The sequence below is a fragment of the Mizuhopecten yessoensis genome, unplaced genomic scaffold, assembly GCF_002113885.1.
Source record: "Mizuhopecten yessoensis strain PY_sf001 unplaced genomic scaffold, ASM211388v2 scaffold10819, whole genome shotgun sequence".
In the NCBI taxonomy this organism is placed as follows: domain Eukaryota; kingdom Metazoa; phylum Mollusca; class Bivalvia; order Pectinida; family Pectinidae; genus Mizuhopecten; species Mizuhopecten yessoensis.
Window position 1 is genome coordinate 338,281 of NW_018408737.1, and position 20,852 is coordinate 359,132.

Consider the following 20,852-nt stretch of genomic DNA (forward strand, 5'->3'; position numbering starts at 1 on the left):
TGGAGCTCTTCAGTATAAAAAGGGAGGAAAATCATCATACCTTATTTACAAAACTGGCGCGAGCATGAGGGCCACATTTTAACTAGGAATTTAGTTGAATTAACGCTTCTCGTTAAATACTAAGATAAGGCAAGCAACTCTGGCAGGCCACTTATGTAAAGTAGTAAGGTTTGTAACGTTTACCCGAGGGATTCAACAATCGTTTGTGCAGATTTCTCAAAATCGGACCATGAGTAAATATAAAGTGCTTTCTTGCAATTTGGTCTGTCCCAACAACACGCATGATCCGATCCCCCTGCCCCATGGACAGAGCGTGCAAATCGGGCGCAGTCCACAGACCCGTATCATGGACCCGAGGTCTTCCAGAAACCAGGGTAAGCATAAGTTCATTTCAAGAGCATTTTGAACCAACTAGAGCTATATCATAGGAGCCTGAACTTCTGTCAAAAAGCATAATAACAGTAATACAAAAAGAATACCTATAATATAAATATATGCTTAAAACAAATTTGCCAAAATAAATTCTGAACTTGGACATTAGCATGAATCTGTTAAGTGTTTATAATTATATACACTAGTGAATCCTTGTACATTTTTATATATAAAATTATAAATGACATATAGAAAATAAAAGTATAAATGACATAGAACATATTGTGATGGCATCAATGTCAAGGTGAGATGAATTAATATTGCCAGTTTATATTGTGTTTCAGATCTGCAATTAAATTGGCATATTAAATATTAACTATTGAAATAACTCTGAATAACCTGATATAAAAAGCTTATTAAAATTTGATTGGCAGTGGAAGTAATTGCTGACTGGAAGAAAGAGTCTGTCAAAGTGACACAGATTGGTAACAACTCTTCAGCGTTAGATGGTATCGAACTAGAGAAGGGGAGACAATGCAAACTGGAAGAAGGAGCCACAATTTATGTTTTAGCCGGTAATTATATGGACTAGAACGAAAATACAACAAAACATGTTATCCTGAAAAGTACCGGGTAAACAGAATAACATTTTTTTTTTATACCTACAATCAGAGATGGAATTTTTCAATAATGTTGAGCTATTATCAGTAACCAATGCCCAAAATAACAGAATCTACCCTTGATTGAAATGTCTCCCAATTTTATTGCTTGCATATTTTTGCTTATTTAAACCAATTGCAATCATTGTTACATTTTCTAAGATAGGGTACCATCTCCATTTGAGCAATGTATAGAAACAAATGCATGTAGAAATATCTTCGTATTAAATGAACCTATATGCTAGTACTTGTTGTAAATTGTACATAACAATATGTGATGCTTTTTTTTGCAGGTCAGTATCCACAGAAAGTAGAATTTGTGAAAGAAAAAATACCAAATTCAAACATCCATTCAGAAAAATCTAATAGTACAATGCATTCAAAGAAAAGACCTGCTTCCGACAATGGACATAATAACAACAACAGCAAAAAAGCCAGACTGTCAAATGCAGTGGCTGTGAAACCCGAATCCAGCAGTGAAGAGGAGGAGCAAGTGAAAGCTGTTGAGGAGAAATTAAAAATGATGAAAAAATCTCCAAAAAAGCATCAAGAAAAAAAGACATCAAATTCTAAGCATTCAACTTTAAATACAAATCAAACTCCTTCTACTTCAAAGTCTTTCTCACCAGGTAGTTCTAAGTGTGATGAAAAATCTGTGAAAAAGGGAGTTAACGCCTTAGGTCCACCGAAAGAGGAGTCGAAGTGGGAATACCATGATAAACTGTATGTGTACACTGGGAAAGGTGTAAGAGCTAGTTCAAAGGTAGGCAGATTGACAACAATGGCTTGGCAAGTTTGAATGTAGACACAGTAGTTGTCAACTGATAGAGAACAAGCCTGTCCAAACTTCCAAAGAGTTCCCATTATAAATTGAGATAGGGGATATACATTGTAGTGCCACTCATGCCCTTCACATGCTGCGATATTGCATTATTTGTCTAGCAATTTATACAGGACCTTTACATTGCAAAATGATTTTGAAATACCGGTAGTAAATAATTGCAATACCAGTACTTTTTCAACTTATGGAATGAGAGTTTTACAAAAATAATGTTAAAATTGAGTATATTATCTAAACTAATAGATATGCTTGCTTGGTGTTATAACTTTAAGAACTGTAGGAAATGATATTCAATCTATCTTCAAAGCTTGCTAAACTGATGCTCACTTTTCAAATTTTCTTTGTAAATCATTATCAATAAACTGAACTTCTTGGAATACTATTATTGCGAAATATTTTAATATTCACTAATTATTGAAATTTATTGCAATTCAAGAATTGCTTGCAACATCTGCCCCTAGTTGATAGTATTGTAACTTATATATATAGATAATACATTTCATATATGTATGGTATTATTTATGAGATTGCAGTTAGTGAAGTAATTTGTGCACATAATGATTATAATACTTAATCTATATGTTGACATAAGTGGTAACTTGCGTTGTTGACAGATAGCAGGGTTTGACATTGACGGAACCATCATCACAACAAAATCGGGACGGGTCTTTCCAAAGGACAACGCAGATTGGAAGTAGGTTTTTGCAAACATAACTTTTAAAAGCATCTTTAAATTAACTAGCAAAAGAAAATAGATAGGTATTATTTATATGTAACATTCGGAAATATTCAAACATTCAGGCTAATAGACACAGCATTTGGGGCAATGTTTGACCAATTTGTAAATGTCATATTGAAAGAAAATTGGTACTAAGCTTGCATTAATCAAATTGCATGGATAATATTTGTCTCTGGACAGTGTATGGTAATATATTAATGGGGCAATGTATTGGTAATTATTTAAGAAAAATACTGTCATTTAATCCAATTCAGGATATCACCATTTTGACTTAGGGAGTTTTTGGGAGTTTTTGAGAGTCTTTGGGACCCCCTTGATTGAAAGTTTGGGTTCCTTATAAATGATAATTGTCAGTATTCATTGCTTTAAGTCATATACATCATTAAAATTAATTTGGAGACTGAAATTTTTTAAGTTGTCATTTCAGGTGGTCATGGGGACACATGTGTTCAGATTTAAGGGGTCCTGTAATGGAAAATGGGGATATTTCAATCAGGATTCTGCTTCATATAAAGCCCTGATATTTCATGGCTTTCCCTCCTTATTTCTACATTGAGTGTAATATTAACCCTAATCTGTAAGATGTGGACAAGGAGGAGGAATAGACTTATCATCAGTTATGTACGGTATGACAAGATTAATGTTAGTGCATGTATTTTGGAGATGCCATCTACAGTACATTTGGCTTTAAGTAAGGCAAATTAAAGTTGACAGTGTGTTGCATTTTCCCTTTCTTCAGAATCCTATACCCAGAAGTTCCTGGCAAGTTAAAGAAACTCCATGAACAAGGCTACAAAGTTGTCTTATTCACTAATCAGGTCAGACTAGAAAGAACAAGCTAACTTTAAATTTGTAATGCTATACAGAATAAATTTGAAGCTGTTCATGTTAAATGAACGGTGTAAGTTGATCAAAAGTTGACAAAATTTAGATATACATGTAATGAATTTTAAACCCTTCAACCAAAACTGTTTGTGTCCACAATAAAGTTAACAAGGATTATGATTGACTAGACCAATTTTACATTTGATAAATTTGGGGAGAGCATACCATGATTTACTGTATAACAGATGTGGAAGAAATCTTTTTAGTAACTGAATAAGTGTTATAAAGGATTTTGTATATACTTTAAAGTCCATATTTTAAAAGGCCAATATTTGCGTTTTAGTTAGATATACACAATTGATAAACATATACATGTAGTCCTAGGATGTTCAAATTATTTTTTAAGGTGAAGAAATTATTCTGCTTCCCTATCTTTGAAAAAGAATTTATTTCTATTTTTGTGGATTTCTTTGTACAGAAAGGTGTTGAGAAAGGGAAGACATTGATAGAAGATCTGCAGCAGAAGTTTACTGCCATGCTCAAACTGATGGGAGTCAGCGCTCAGGTAATAAATTGTAAAAATAAATATATAGACATTCTCTAATCTTTGGGGGGTCACCATTTCTGTTATTTTAGAATAAACGTTATATAAATAAACACCAGTTCTATATGACATCATGCAAAAAAAAAAAATGAAAGTTTGTTCATTCGTCATTTTTTGTTTTGAATAAAAATCAAGTTTAATTATTTTTTTGCATGATGTCATATAGAACTGGGTATTTATTAGCTCACCTGGCCCATGGTGCAGCGTCCGGCGTCCAGCGTCCGGCAACTTTTTCCTTTAAAATGCTACTTGTCCTGAATGGCTCAAAAGGATTTTGACCAAATTTGGTCAGGAGCATCATTGGCCAAAGGGTTCTCAGTTTTGTATAAACGGAGGGTATAACCCCCCTGGGGGCAGAGGGGCGGGGCCAAATAGGGGGAAAATAGGTAAATCTTTAAAAATCTTCTTCTTAACCAATAGAAGGATTTTGACCAAATTTGTCCTAGAGCATCTTTGGACAAAGGAGACTCAAGTTTGTATAAACGGAGGGTGTGGCCTCTTTGGGGGCAGAGGGGCGGGGCCAAATAGGGGAAGTAGAGGATTTTTTCTCTCCTACTATACAAGTGAAGGGATTTAAACCAAATGCAGTCTGAAGCTTGGTCAGGAGCATCATTGGCCAAAGGGTTCTCAGTTTTGTATAAACGGACGGTATAGCCCCCCCTCGGGGCAGAGGGGCGGGGCTAAATAAGGGGAAAAAAGGTAAATCTTTAAAAATGTTCTTCTTCTCAACCAATTGAAGGATTTTGACCAAATTTGTCCTAGAGCATCTTTGGACAAAGAAGACTCAAGTTTGTATAAACGGAGGGTGTGGCCCCTCTGGGGGCGGAGGGGCGGGGCCCAATAGGGGAAATAGAGGATTTTTTTTCTCCTGCTATACAAGTGAAGGGATTTTAACCAAATGCAGTCTGAAGCATGATTAGGGACAAAAGAATCAATTTTGTATAAACTGAGGTGTGTGGGCCTCCTTCTAAGGGCAGATGGGTGGGGCCCATTAGGGGAAATAGAGGAAAACATCAAATATCCTTCTCCTTTTGTACCGATGAAGGGATTTTGACCAAATTTGGTCTGGAGCATCATTGGCCAAAGGGTTCTCAGTTTTGTATGAACGGAGGGTATGGTCCCCCTGGGGGCAGAGGGACGGGGCCAAATAGGGGAAAATAGGTAAATCTTTAAAAATCTTCTCCTCAACCAATTGAAGGATTTTGACCAAATTTGTCCTAGAGCATCTTTGGACAAAGGAGACTCAAGTTTGTATAAACGGAGGGTGTGGGCCTTCTGGCGGCATAGGAGCGGGGCCCAATAGGGGAAATAGAGGATTTTTTTTCTCCTACTATACAAGTGAAGGGATTTAAACCAAATGCAGTCTGAAGCATGCTTAGGGAGAAAAGAATCAATTTTGTTTAAACTGAGGTGTGTGGATTCCCCTTCTTTGGGGCAGATTAGTGGGGCCCATTAGGGGAAATAGAGGAAAACATTAAAGATCCTTCTCCTTCTGTACCGTTGAAGGGATTTTAACCTAACCAAACTTGTTTTAGAGAATCTTTGGGCAAAGGGAATTGAATATTTATAAATGGAAGATGCAACTTTGTTACTTGTACTCCTTTGATAAACCTGAATGGTACTCAGCAGGTTTTAAATTGAAAAATAAAATACCAGGTGAGCTATTAAGGCCCGTGGGCCTCTTGTTAACATAAGGGATAGTCTAAAATATACTGTGAACATATTTGCATTGTGATTCTTCAAACTTATCGTAGTGTGGAAATCTTGCATGTTGATATTTTCACTGGATTGACTTGATTTGCTTGATGCAAAAAAACAACAACACTACAATACTTGCCACACGTTTACATTATATTGAGAGGCCATTCAAATGACAGACCATCTTTTTTCCAAAGACCAGTTTTTCCATCATAGTGATGTTGAAAATACTGTTAATTAATAAGTTACAGTGCATCTGTTTCAGATCTTAATATCCACTGGAGATGGAGTATACAGAAAACCCTGTCTGGGCATGCTCAAATTTCTGCGGGACAGGGTGAGTTGAATCTGATGTGTTTTGACAGTGAAAAGGAGATCTACTTGTAGAATGTCAAGTCTTTTGACAAACTTATTGTCACAGTTTGTTAACTACAGGTGCAATAGAACCATCACATAGCTCTTGGCACTCCTGGAATATGTCATAGCAAAATTGAAGGCAGCTAGCATAACCCCAGGAGTATCGAGGCTGCAATTTCTCTGTACACGTCGCAATTCTGATCACTTCTAATAAAGAAGGTATAATAAATGCCTGTTATGCCATGTTTTATAAAAATACATCTATCCATGTTAACCAATGGAATAGAAAGTTCACTGTATGTAACCTTATAAGCACTGTACTTATGTTTTGAGGACCATTCTGCTGGAGCACCCAAGCTAAGGGTCCCTGTACCACAAACAAAAACTAAATTTGAACTAAAAACTTTTTACAGACATGGCAACATATTTAATGAATCATTTCTGGAAAGAAACATATATTTTGCAGAAATTTCATGAAAAAATGAAATGAAGATAAAAATTTGAAGACAAATAAAAGTATATCTCTGGCCCCCAGTCCCACTTCATGTATATCTCCAAAACCATTTTATGTAGGGTATGTATGTACATATGTATGTACAAAATCTACTGTATATTTCTTTAGTACTTTGCCTGTTGTTGGACAGGGGTCCCTAAGAGGTATACATTCTGGCACCTAAATATGAAGGAAACATCAACTAGATAAGAATAGTACAATAACTTAGAGATAATCAAATACAGTATCTTCAGACGTAATTCAATCCAAGTATTTTGCAGGGAAATGAAGACGTTCCCGTGAGCATAACTGACAGTTTCTATGTTGGAGGTAAGTTTAAAAATTGTAGTGGTCAGTTGTAAGCTAGGTGTTTATATAAGATGAATGACTTTTTGGATATTGTGAAATCATTTCTTTAATATTGCTAAGAGTTTGTGGTTTTCTCCCACACTAAGACCCCGATGTGTGCTTACAACCGGGTCAATAAAAGTGATTGATATAAGGTGAAAGAACTAGCTTCATAATTGTTGTAAAATAAGTAAAGGTTATATTTATGTGGTTTCAGTAAATTATGCTACATGTATTTTGTTGGCCTACAAATTTGTGATTTGGCCAATTTTCTGGAATCCCACTTGTATAACTGCACCTCGATTAATTAATAAAGCATTTTGTTGCTGATATTTTAATTACTGAAGGAGAATACCCACAAAATTACTGAATACATATCAATCCCCCCCCCCCTTGCAAATTACGGTTTCCACAGTGAGAATGGTATACATTTAGTGCAAAATATCATGAAAACTTATAATATATCACTAAACTGAAGTTACAAAACAGGGAAATGAGTAAATGTTAATTTTAGATATGTTTCAATTTACGATTATGATGACATAGTGTCACATTCATTAGATGACCATTTTAATTGAATATGTTACAGATGCTGCTGGTCGCCCAGCCAAGTGGGCACCAGGTAAAAAGAAGGACTTCTCCTGCAGTGACAGAATGGTAATGTTATAATGTCACATCAGCTGAACTATTTCACTGCTGTTAACGATTATTTTTTAGTAATGTTGAGTTTCGTTTGATCATAATAGATCTTATATTGTGAACTCAACCACCTATTACCTGTGATATCAAAGTTTTACTTTTTTACACAAACAATGACTTTTTTACACAAACAATGAACGTATTAAACATGTCCCAACGTTTCAAGACATGTACCAAATTTCCTCCCAGTTTCACCTATATATGACTGCTGACATGGAATTTGATATAATTCGTACAATGTTTTTGTAAAAAGTAAAACTTTGATATCACATATTTCCAAACTGAAGACACCTATAACCTGTATTTTGGTAATGACTTTCTTTGGTCCTGAAGAAGCCCACTAGGTACGAAACCGGTCAACACCTGTAAAAAACTACAAGAACTACATGCTCCTTCGTTTGTTAGCTCACCTGGCACGAAGTGCCAAGTGAGCTTATGCCGTGGCGCAGCGTCCGTCGTCCGTCCATCGTCCGTCCGTCAACTTTTCCTTTAAACAACTTCTTCTGAAGAACGGACAGGCCTAGAGTCATGATATTTGGCTGAAAAGTTCGTTGGTAGGAGCCCTACAAAGTTTGAGAACGAAATGACCTTGACCTGTTTTCAAGGTCACAGGGGTCAAATATGTCAAAAACTTCAAACGACTTCTTCTAAAGAACTAAAAGGTATAAAATCTTCATATTTGGCTGATGGCTTCCTGGGATAGAGCCCAACAAAGTTTGAGAATGAAAATGACCTTGACCTACTTTCAAGGTCACAGGGGTCAAATGTGTCAAACACTTCAAACAACTTCTTCTGAAGAACTGAAAGGTATAGAATCTTTATATTTGGCTGGTGGCTTCCTGGGATAGAGCCCAACAAAGTTTGAGAATGAAAACTAGTTTGACCTACTTTCAAGGTCACAGGGGTCATATATGTCAAAAGCTTCAAATGACTTCTTCTGAAGAACTGAAAGGTATAGAATCTTTATTTTTGATTGATGGCTTCCTTGGATAGAGCCCGACAAAGTTTGAGAATGAAAATGACCTTGACCTTCTTTCAAGGTCACAGGAGTCAAATGTGTCAGACACTTCAAACGACTTCTTCTGAAGAACTGAAAGGTATATAATCTCTATATTTGGCTTGTAGCTTCCTAGGAAAGAGCCGAACAAAGTTTGAGAATGAAAATGACCTTGACCTTCTTTTAAGGTCACATGAGGCAGATATGTCAAACACTTTAAACGACTTCTTCTGAAGAACTGGTAGTTATAAAATCTTAATATTTGGCAGGTGGCTTCCTGGGAAAGAGCCAAACAAAGTTTGCGAATGAAAATGACCTTGACCTACTTTCAAGGTCACAGCGTTCAAATATGTCAAACAGTTCAAACAGCTTCTTCTGAAGAATTAAAAGGCATAAAATTATAATATTTGGCTGGTGACTTCCCGGGATAGAGCTCACCAAAGTTTGCAAATGAAAATGACCTCAACCTACTTTAGAGGTCACAGAGGTCAACAACATTTTAATGGATTTGTTCTTGAGAACTAAAAGGAATGGATTCATAAGATTTGGCTGGTAGCTTTTTGGAATAGAGCTAACCAATTTGAGAAGGAAAATGACATTGACCTACTTACAAGATCACAGGGATAAATATGTCAGCAACTTCTGAAGAAGAATCAAAAAGCATAGAATCTTATAATAATATTTTGCTGGTAGTTTCAACAGATGGAGCCAACAAAGTTTGCGAGGGAAATATTTTTAGTGCAATATAATATTTAATGAGAGTATTTTGCTATGACTGCTTAAATATTCAGGTGAGCGATACAGTCCCTCTTGGGCCATTTTGTTGTGATTGAATCTATGACTAAGTAACCCATTTTACTCAGTCAACCTTCATACTTTGGGCTATCCAGACATGGGGCAGAGGAATAAACTGTAGAGGTTGTGCCTAATTTTCGCGGATTTGCGCTAGGTCAATTTTGTTGGATCTAGTTTTTGCAGCTACCAGCTCAAGTGAATCATAACTAGGAATTTTGTCACAAATTGAAACCATATTACAACATTATTGTTTGAACTTAAAGATCTATGTGTCACTGTTTATTTTGCTCTAGTTTTTAGCTCACCTGCCCGAAGGGCAAGTGAGCTTATGTTATGGTGCGGCATCTGTCGTCCGTCCGTCCGTCGCATCCGTCGTCCGTCCGTCCGTCCGTCTGTCGTCCGTCGTCCGTCTGTCCGGCGTCAACTTTTTGCTTTAAACAACTTCATCTCAATAACCAAAAGGCCTAGGAAGATGATATTTGGCCAGTAGCATACTGGGATGAAGGGCTACCAAGTTTGTTCAAATAAATGACCTTGACCCACTTTCAAGGTCACAGGGGTAAAATATGTTAAAATCTTCAAACAACTTCTTCTCAATAACCAAAAGGCCCAGGGTACTGATATTGGGGCTGTAGCATGCTGGGATGAAGGGCTACCAAGTTTGTTCAAATGAATGACCTTGACCCACTTTCAAGGTCATTGGGGTCAGATGTCTTCAAACCTTCCAACAGCTTCTTCTCAATAACCAAAAGGCCCAGTGTAGTGATATTAGGCCTGTAGCATGCCTGGATGAAGGGCTACCAAGTTTTTTCAAATGAATGACCTTGACCAACTTTCGAGGTCACAGGGGTCAAATGTTGTAATATCTTCAAGCGACTTCTTCTCAATAACCAAAAGGCCCAGGGTACTGATATTGGGCCTGTAGCATGCTTGGATGAAGGACTATCAAGTTTGTTCAACTGAATGACCTTGACCAACTTTCAAGGTCACAGGGTCAAATGTCGTGAAATCTTCAAGCGACTTCTTTTCAATAAGCAAAAGGGCCAGGGCACTGGAATTGGGTCTGTAGCATGCTGGGATAAAGGACTACCATGTTAGTTCAAATGAATGATCTTGATCCACTTTCATCCTAATGTCCTTGTTCAACAATCAAGGTCAGAGGCGTCATATGTTTAAATCTTTTAATAGGTTATTATGAAATCTTAAGATTACAAGTGTTAGATTAATAACAGGTGAGCGATGCAGGCCCATTGGGCCTCTTGTTTTGTTTGACTATGTATTTGTGTAACGTTTTTGTGTTGACAGTTTGCAATGAATGCTGGACTGAAGTTCTACACTCCGGAGGAATACTTTCAAGGCCAAGCCAAGGCTAAATATGAAATGCCAGATTTTGACCCGGTAATATAACCTTAAACTAGATTTTGATAAGTAATACAATATTATGTACCGGTATATACAGTTGCACAAGGGATACATATCTTTTTGTTTTCGTAGCAAACTCAAGCTGTTGTAGCACAACTATAAAAGAAAGTATTTGTGAAAGTTAGAGTGTCAAGGTGATATAACGTGGGATGCAGTGTGAGATCAGACTAACTTGTATGGCAATATTACCTATGGTATCAGCGATTCTAGCAATGTCGTTGGTCAAGACAAGACAGAATTAATGGAAGAATTGATGTAAGGATTCCAGTACTGTAACACTGTAAAACAAAACAACCTACCTACCAGTAGCTATGAATTAGAATTGTTTTCATGACATGACAATAGCTTGAATAAAATAAATTCCAATCAGAAAACCGTGCAGAGCATTTATAAAAAAACAGTGAAGGTGAAATAAACAATATAAATACACCAATGTTCTGAGGCCAAAAGTGCAGGAGGGCCAGACTAGGATTCTAACCCATGACATCAGATTACAATACAGCCTGGGTAACTAACTGATCGACCTGACCTGTGGTAGTTCTCTGTCCCAATGCCACTGTAACTATGTTCAAAACAGGATTAGGGGGAAGTAGCTTTTTCTGCACGAACCACATTTTAATTGTCTAGTGTTTTGCCTGCAGTGGGACATGGGTCCTTAAAGGTCATATCGGTCTACAGGGGGACATGGGTCCTTAAAGGTCATATCAGTCTGCAGAGGGACATGGGTCCTTAAAGGTCATATCGGTCTACGGTGGGACATGGGTCCTTAAAGGTCATATCAGTCTGCAGAGGGACATGGGTCCTTAAAGGTCATATCGGTCTACGGTGGGACATGGGTCCTTAAAGGTCATATCAGTCTGCATTGGGACATGGGTCCTTAAAGGTCATATCAGTCTGCATTGGGACATGGGTCCTTAAAGGTCATATCAGTCTGCAGTGGGATATGGGTCCTTAAAGGTCATAGCGGTCTGTTTGCATGATTGAAGAGTTCCAAATATGATGAATGATGTGTTGTTTACTTGAACATGGGTCCTTAAAGGTCATATAGGTCTACAGTGGGACATGGGTCCTTAAAGGGCATATCGGTCTACAGTGGGACATGGGTCCTTCAAGGTCATATCGGTCTACAGTGGGACATGGGCCCTTAAAGGTCATATCGGTCTGCAGTGGGACATGGTTCCTTAAAGGTCATATCGGTCTACAGTGGGAGATGGGTCCTTAAAGGTCATATCGGTCTACAGTGGAACATGGGTCCTTGAAGGTCATATCGGTCTGCAGTGGGACATGGGGCCTTAAAGGTCATATCGGTCTGCAGTGGGACATGGTTCCTTAAAGGTCATATCGGTCTACAGTGGGACTTGGGTCCTTAAAGGTCATATCGGTCTACAGTGGGAGATGGGTCCTTAAAGGTCATATCGGTCTACAGGGGGACATGGGTCCTTAAAGGTCATATCGGTCTAGAGTGGGACATGGGTCCTTAAAGGTCATATCAGTCTGCAGGGGGACATGGGTCCTTAAAGGTCATATCAGTCTGCAGGGGGACATGGGTCCTTAAAGGTCATATCGGTCTACACTGGGACATGGGTCCTTAAAGGTCATATCGGTCTGCATTGGGACATGGGTCCTTAAAGGTCATATCAGTGGGACATGGGTCCTTAAAGGTCATATCAGTGGGACATGGGTCCTTAAAGGTCATATCGGTCTGCATTGGGACATGGGTCCTTAAAGGTCATATCAGTCTGCAGGGGGACATGGGTCCTTAAAGGTCATATCGGTCTACAGGGGGACATGGGTCCTTAAAGGTCATATCGGTCTACAGGGGGACATGGGTCCTTAAAGGTCATATCAGTCTGCAGAGGGACATGGGTCCTTAAAGGTCATATCGGTCTGCATTGGGACATGGGTCCTTAAAGGTCATATCAGTCTGCAGTGGGATATGGGTCCTTAAAGGTCATATCGGTCTACAGGGGGACATGGGTCCTTAAAGGTCATATCAGTCTGCAGAGGGACATGGGTCCTTAAAGGTCATATCGGTCTGCATTGGGACATGGGTCCTTAAAGGTCATATCAGTCTGCAGAGGGACATGGGTCCTTAAAGGTCATATCGGTCTGCATTGGGACATGGGTCCTTAAAGGTCATATCAGTCTGCAGGGGGACATGGGTCCTTAAAGGTCATATCAGTCTGCAGTGGGATATGGGTCCTTAAAGGTCATATCGGTCTACAGGGGGACATGGGTCCTTAAAGGTCATATCAGTCTGCAGGGGGACATGGGTCCTTAAAGGTCATATCAGTCTGCAGGGGGACATGGGTCCTTAAAGGTCATATCGGTCTACACTGGGACATGGGTCCTTAAAGGTCATATCGGTCTACGGTGGGACATGGGTCCTTAAAGGTCATATCAGTCTGCAGGGGGACATGGGTCCTTAAAGGTCATATCAGTCTGCAGAGGGACATGGGTCCTTAAAGGTCATATCGGTCTGCAGTGGAACATGGGTCCTTGAAGGTCATATCGGTCTGCAGTGGGACATGGGTCCTTAAATGTCATATCGGTCTACAGTGGGACATGGGTCCTTAAAGGTCATATCGGTCTACAGTGGAACATGGGTCCTTGAAGGTCATATCGGTCTACAGTGGGACATGGGTCCTTAAAGGTCATATCAGTCTGCAGTGGGATATGGGTCCTTAAAGGTCATAGCGGTCTGTTTGCATGATTGAAGAGTTCCAAATATGATGAATGATGTGTTGTTTACTTTCAGAGGAAGGTTACCAGTGGCGACTGTCTCACAGACCCAGCTGATGCTAAAGTTGTCTCCCCTTCTCAAGAGGTGAGCTGTCAGAATAGCTCTAGTCATTTTGGGTTTCCACATATCATCAGCAAAACCCTCATTAATAAGGTGTTCCTAAGTAAATATTATTTGAACTCTCAGTCCTGTTTGGAATTTTAAAAAACACCTTGATGAAAAGAGAACAAATGAAAGAAAAAACATGTCAAAAATATCTTTAAAATAGAGGAAGAACAGATTTTAATGCAGATAGTTTTAAATCTGAAAACTAGCGTATTAGTGGAACTGTGTAAGTAATATTCTTTCATCCTGGCCTTTTAACACATAAAGTTTATAAGGCTCATTAAAAAAAATGTGGTGGCCAGAAAATTGGTCAGATTGAGAAACATCTAGCGAATGGCAAACATGAAACTTGTTTTGTTAGAATAAACATGGTTACTGTTGCTCTATTGGACAGCTGTATCCAGTCTTTATATTGATTAACTAGACCAAATTTAACATGCAGATGTATAGAGTACTTGTTAACAATAATAACTAAAGATGTAAATATTTGGTTTCAGATGGTGATACTGGTTGGATTTCCTGCATGTGAGTTACACATTTTCTGTAACCTTCATTATGACCGTATACAATGTTGTTTTAACTTCAGATATCCAATTTAATTTTGTGTGAAGGGCAAAATTTACACTGGGTGAAAATTGAGTTTATTGGAGAATGGTGAAAAGTGCACCGGGCAAAACATTTCCCAGCACACAGTTTATGTGTTTTTATAATTCATATGAATAAAATTATGCTCAATAACTAATGTGATAGGACAGCAGGGAATGTAGTTGCTCTATCTGATCTGTAGCCATTTGTATTATAGATAGAACGTTTTGGGGTGAACATGGTTTGTAACTTTAATTTCTTTCTCCTTCATTGCAGCTGGAAAGTCCTTTTTCTCCACTTCACACTTGTTACCAAAGGGTTACATTCATATCAACAGGGTATGTACAAAAGTCAGTCAGGTTTGTAATCCGGCCAAAGGTACCCTGATTGACCGAGGTGTTTACCTCTGACTATCAATTTTGTCCGTCTCAACGCACTCCATCTAGTGTTGGGATAACTTTTTTAGCGGATGCAAACAAATTGATGGACAAACAAACAAGACAATTATATATATGTACCCTCTCTACTTTAAAGTTAGGTGTCACAACCAAATGTAATTCCCATATTACTATTTTAAAGACCTAAAAACATGTTTGGTGATTTTTGTGATTCCTAAAATTAGACCCCCTCCCCCCTTCCACTCCTAAAAAAACACAAACCAACCGATCCTATTTTTTCAGTCAAGTTAACTGAAACTTTTTTTTGTTTTGCCTAACATCATGGTTTGCTTACAAGCTTCATTTGTGATTATATTTTGTTTTCAGTGTTCTTGACAGGCTAAATTATAAACAGATTATTCTTCACAAATAGTCAGCTCAAAATTCACAATAGCAGACTGTTTTAGCTGGAGACCCACTTTTACCTAGAACACTGGTGAAAGCCTACCTCAGTTTGAAGCCTCTGATTGTGGTTTAAAAAAACCCACTCTAATACCCTGACTAATTAACTTGTCAATGCCAATCAACCAGAATAGGCAGACATGTCTCTCTTTAATGATGATCTTTCCTGACTGCAAAAGATGAATTAAATTTGAGCTATGGAAAAAAGAAAATTCTCAGGGGTAATACCAGACAATTTCATTTGAAATAGTGTATAACCTCAGTTTTCTAGGTCTGACCTGTAGGGTGTTGGTGACTTGGTAGGTCTTAGCTTGTGCTTTTTAAAACATGCCTATATTCAAAGTTATCTCCCCTTCCCCTGTTTCAGGACACCCTTGGGACGTGGCAGAAGTGTGTGTCTGTGTGTACTAAGTCACTGAATGAGGGCAAGAGTGTTGTCATAGACAACACGAACACTGTCAAGGAACAGCGACAAAGGTAATTTCAAACGCAAAGTCCTTAACTCATTCACCCCTGGAATTTTAGAATGAACTATTCCAACTTTTGAATATGAAGAGTTCAAACGTGTCTTCAGGGGTGAATGAGTTAATGAAGAACCATGTCACAGCTGCAAGTTCTGGGGGTATTTTCGCAATGTCTAAATTCAGGCCTTTCATTTGAATTTGGATTGTACTTTGTATACAAAAATGCTATTGTTTGCATGTTTTGACTGAAACTGTAATGACTGGACATCTGTTGATAGTACATATCATATATTCGGCAATAAGCCAATGCCTAGTAAAAAGGCCACCAAAATCTACTGCAGTTCAGTATAATGCAAACAATTGCTATTTCATTGTCCTGTTTTAAGCCCAGTCCTTAATCATATGAGAGATTATGTGCTGGTTAACTGGGCTTACGGTATGCAGGAAATACACGGTAATTAATCATCAGTTAGAATCAGTTAGCCCAACCAATAAGGTATGTTATTTATGAAGTACACATTTGACACTTGTTTCATCACAGAAAAATTACTTTGTTTACCACATGATCAGTCTAAACTTAATTAAAATAAAGACTTGTGATTCCTTTCCTCTACGATACACTACAATACAGCAGTGTTTTAGTGTATCGCAGAGGAGTAGAATTTAATTAGATTGTGTCTAAACTCTAAAAGTATACATGCAACAGCAATAAATTAGTTACTTTGTGGTCTGTTTTGATAATAACTCGTATCCCATACTTTCATTTGTTTTGTCCCTTAAATGATACCTACCAAATGAGTTACATTAAACTTCTGTTCAGTATAACATAAATCTCGACAATTGAGCGATCTAACATTTGTTAGTGACTGGTTATTTTGGTAGGCTCTGGTTTTATTGTCTTGCCGCCACGAAAAAGGGGAAGCGAGATTAAAGTTTCACTGAAAGTATATGTGCTAGACCAACCAAACTTGGACCATAGATGCATCTTAGGTAATACATCTCAACCCATGCATCAAATGCTGGATGCGGCCTACCTTTCATGGTCAGATGACTTTGTCAGCATCTCAATCAACATCAAGTTTTTGCGTTTAAGTTAGTTTCTCAGAAAATATAGTGCTACACCAACTTGACATGTGCATTGATGGTCAAAGCGGGGCACAGGTGAGACATATCATTCCGAATGGCTTGTTGTAATCTAACGGCAGTAATTGTATTAGACTTCATTTAAGGATTGACCTTCATTTTGACTGCGTATACGGTTAGCGCTCCATAAAGAATATGTTTGTTGCCAACTGCGTTCATACTACCGTATACACAGTCAAACTGAAGATCAATTCTTATATTTACATATTTTCCTACTATGATGGTACACTCAGAATAAAGCTAACTCCAATACATTTGCTTTTATAATGGTACAAAGCCTCCGTAACGTGCGTAAATCCAAACAAATGAACAGCCTACAGCCTGTGAGCAGCGATGGATCTCCAACGTTACCATTATGACGTCACAATGTAAATGACGTCATCAATAGGAAACAATGGTCTCCAAGGAATCTCACTGCGTATACGGTAATGTATACGCAGTCACGGTGTACACAGCTTCAATGGGAGCGAATGTAAATATATAGTTTTGAACTAGCTGTTAATATTAATGATAATACATGTATATGCTATTTAGCATTATTAAGGATGGTAATGTTGTGTGGATGTTATTTTCAGATATATCCCGTTAGCAAAGAAAGCTGGTATTCCGTGCAGATGTTTTGTTTTCACTGCCTCCCTGTATCAGTGTCGCCACAACGAAAAGGTAACATAAGGTTTTAGGACCGTTAATAGAGTTATTTTACGATGATGATGACACATGATTGAAATTATTTGAATTGTTGGACTCTCAGCAAATTGAAACAAATAATCTCTATACCATATTAGACTTTTGAATCAAAACTGTGGTCTAATGATTAATTAAACATCTGTTTCTCCTTACAATTCTTAGGGTTTGGAGATATGGTTGCCCTATATTTAACACAGGGTCAGTCTGTCTATACATCCATCTGTCTGCCCTCAGCACTTCTATCTCGCATTCCAAAAGCCTTTTTTTTTTTTTTAAATTTGACTTGTTCATGTATTGTGATATGTAGATGTGCAAAAGAAGTTTAAAAAGTTTCTAAGGTTATGGTCAAAGGGGATGGGGTGTACGGTGTGGCCCTTGCTGACCTGTCAGTGTTTCAGTCTTAGAATTATTTGTATTCTTGTTGACAGTATCGTGAAATGGTGGACAAGAAACACAAAACTATCAGCGACGTTACGATGAACACTATGAGGTAAATGAACCTTACTGTTACATTTTTGCCAGCAACATATTCGTTGGAGTTTCTTGTTTTGGTGTAATATATTTAAAGCTGTGACAGTATCCAAAAGTGAAATCTGTCACAGTAAGAAGCTATCACATTTATCATTGACCAATCAGAATGGTACTCAATATTAACTGCATTCCAGTGTGGAGATGTTCTGCACGAAGTGCCAAGTGAGCTTATGCCGTGGCGCGGCGTGCGTCGTCCGTCATCTCGTCCGTTCGTCCGGCGTCCGGCGTCAATATTTTACTTTAAATGACTTCTTCTTAATAACCGAAAGGCCTAGGGTGTTGATATTTGGCCAGAAGCAAACTTGGATGAAGGGCTACAAAGTTTGTTTAAATGAATGACCTTCACCTATTTTCAAGGACACAGGGGTCAAATATGTCAAAAACTTTAAACATCTTTTTCTGAATAACCAAAATGCTCAGGGTGATGATATTTTGCCAGTAGCATGCTGAGATAAGGTGCTACAAAGTTTGTTCAAATGAATGACCTTCACCCATATTCAAGGTCACAGGGGTCAAATATGTTAAAAACTTTAAACAACTTCTTCTGAATAACCAAAATGCACAGGGTGATGATATTTGGCCAGTAGCATGCTGAGATAAAGGGCTACAATGTTTGTATAAATGTATGACCTTGAATCATATTCAAGGTCACAAGGAGCAAATATGTTCAAAATATTTCAACAACTTGTTCTGAATAACCAAAAGGCTAAGGATGTTGATATTTAGTCAGTAGCATATGCTGGGATCAAGGACTACTTTGTTTGTTAAAGTGAATGACTTTGACTCAAATTTGTTTAAAAATCTTTAAACAACCTCTTCTGAATAACCATGGGTCCCAGGATGTTTATACTTTGCAAGTTGCATCCCGAGATGAAAGGCTATACAATGTGTTCAACATAATGACTTTGTTCGACTTTCAATAACAGGGGTGAAATGTTCCAAAAATAAAATAACAGGGTCTTTTGAATGAATTTTAATCTTAAATACTGATATTTTGCCTGTAGCTTTATTTTAGATCACTTTTAAGGTTACAAGTGTGAGTTTTATACTAGGTGAGCGATGCAGTCCCATTGGGCCTCTTGTTTTAGTATATCTTTGCTACATACTCTTATATTAAAGATATTTTCTTGACTATACAACTGATAAGATTTTGTAAGTACATAAAGTCTTACCAAATGATGGTAGAAAAGTACTTAAAAAATGTAATGAATACAAATTTATTACTGGGTATTTGTACACCATAATATTATGTATGTCACTTGTATTGCAGAAAAAAACTGTAAAAAATACATTTCAAAATTTAATAGGGTTTCTGTTTAACTTTTTTACAGGTCCAAATATGAAGAACCAGAGAATGGAGAAGGTTTCAGTGAAATCGTAAAAATCAACTTTGTGCCCAATTTTGAAAATCCTCGACATGAAAGATGGTACAAAATGTTCCTTGTTGAGAAATAGAAGATTCTGGTTACATGATGGAGCCAGACCAAGTGCCTAGTTTCTTAACAGCCTTATAAATGCATTTTACCATCAATAAGCCCATGCCAGGATATAAGCCCAGCTCACGGTTTGATTTTTCATACCATGGTCATATGTGGAAATAAGCCATTCTGTACAAACAAGTGAAGTAAGGTTCAGGAATAAACTTTGCGTTTATTTTTCTCTCATCCTTCTGGGCTTACCAGGTAAAATTATATACAGTATAGCATGTAAGCTTTTAAATTGGTGACTAATTTTAAATTTTAAAAAATGAAAAAACTCCATGTCTTTTTATGCATGGACAAGAAAAAACCCATTTCAAAACATGTTTAACTTTTATCAAAACAATGCTTTTGTATAAAAGCAATTTGATATTAGGAACACATTACAAGTGGGAATTTTACTTGCAATGTAGCGTTAGATGTGATCACTTTAGTTTCAACTGGACCTGGTATCTTAGTATATACCGTAATTGACCTAATAAGGGTGCAGGGCGTGTGTAATTGAGAGAAGTGGCACCCTTATTGAGTAACATTTATCTAGAATTTTCTGCTTCATATTGAATACATGTACTACACAAATATTCAAGGTGACTAGTGCTGGTTTTTATTTTTTTCAGAAAAAGGGTGGGGCACCCTTATTAGGGCATTCACTTTTATTAGGTTAAACATGGTTAATGTAACATAGGGGTACATTCGCGTTACCGGTTGAAACGGTTGAACCGGTTGAACCTGTAAAGAAAACGACAGGTACAGATTTGGACCGAGGCTGACCTCAGGAAAATTTGGTACGTGTAGATTGAGGGGTCCAGACGTACCTGACCGAAACTAAAATGCTGACTATTGCCAATTTGCATTATTTCTTTCTTAAACAATGTCAAGTCACATGTAATTTTTAAGATACGTTATGTAATTTAGTGGACGGATGGAAGAAGGGCATAATATTCTTGATACATTGTTTTTTATTCTCCGAAACTGTGGATTTTTAGCTCTGCTTAAAGAACGGTCCAAGTGTGTTCGTTTATCGTGGAAAATTTCTGCGCCACACGTACCGTTTCAACCGGGATACGCGAATGTAGCCTAGGTGTTGAATTTCCTTTGTATTTTTATCTTTTGTGTGATTTTGTATGGCCCTTTAAGTTTAATTTTGAGTTTAACTGTTTTAGCTCTGCCATATTCGATCTGACAAATATAAATTGTGTGAGGCTGGATATTTGATTTGAATTTTGTAAGAGCAGTGAATTTTGTAAGGGTTGAGCAACTTTATATATTAATCTGTGGTTCTATGATGAGACCATCTCTTTGCCTTTATGTGTCAAAACCTTTCTACATTTCTGTGGTATAGCGTTCAAAAGAGTAAGGATACTTGTGCATGTTATCCACATTTAGGTTTATTTTTCTATAAAATCAGAACCTCAGATTTACAATAAT

General features: G+C 37.6%; 1 protein-coding gene across 1 annotated transcript; it reads left to right on the forward strand.

Moving 5' to 3' along the window:
* Positions 1-34: 34 nt before the first annotated feature.
* LOC110462638 (bifunctional polynucleotide phosphatase/kinase-like) lies at positions 35-20,187 on the forward strand. The gene is made up of 17 exons (XM_021516696.1): positions 35-374; positions 807-947; positions 1,325-1,794; positions 2,487-2,566; positions 3,351-3,429; positions 3,915-4,001; positions 6,004-6,075; positions 6,870-6,918; positions 7,526-7,593; positions 10,733-10,825; positions 13,608-13,676; positions 14,195-14,222; positions 14,559-14,620; positions 15,489-15,598; positions 17,304-17,391; positions 17,844-17,905; positions 19,278-20,187. The coding sequence occupies exons 1-17, from the start codon at positions 230-232 to the stop codon at positions 19,399-19,401; spliced, it is 1,827 nt and encodes a 608-aa protein (XP_021372371.1). The 5' UTR covers positions 35-229; the 3' UTR covers positions 19,402-20,187.
* Positions 20,188-20,852: the final 665 nt, after the last annotated feature.

What these genes read in the sequence shown, in the direction of transcription:
- LOC110462638 (XM_021516696.1), top strand. Translation starts at nt 230, where the DNA reads ATGAGTAAATATAAAGTGCTTTCTTGCAATTTGGTCTGTCCCAACAAC. An exon ending in AAATGCCAGATTTTGACCCG is followed by an intron (nt 10,826 to 13,607) that starts GTAATATAACCT and finishes GTTTACTTTCAG; the next exon opens with AGGAAGGTTACCAGTGGCGA. An exon ending in GTCAAGGAACAGCGACAAAG is followed by an intron (nt 15,599 to 17,303) that starts GTAATTTCAAAC and finishes TGTTATTTTCAG; the next exon opens with ATATATCCCGTTAGCAAAGA.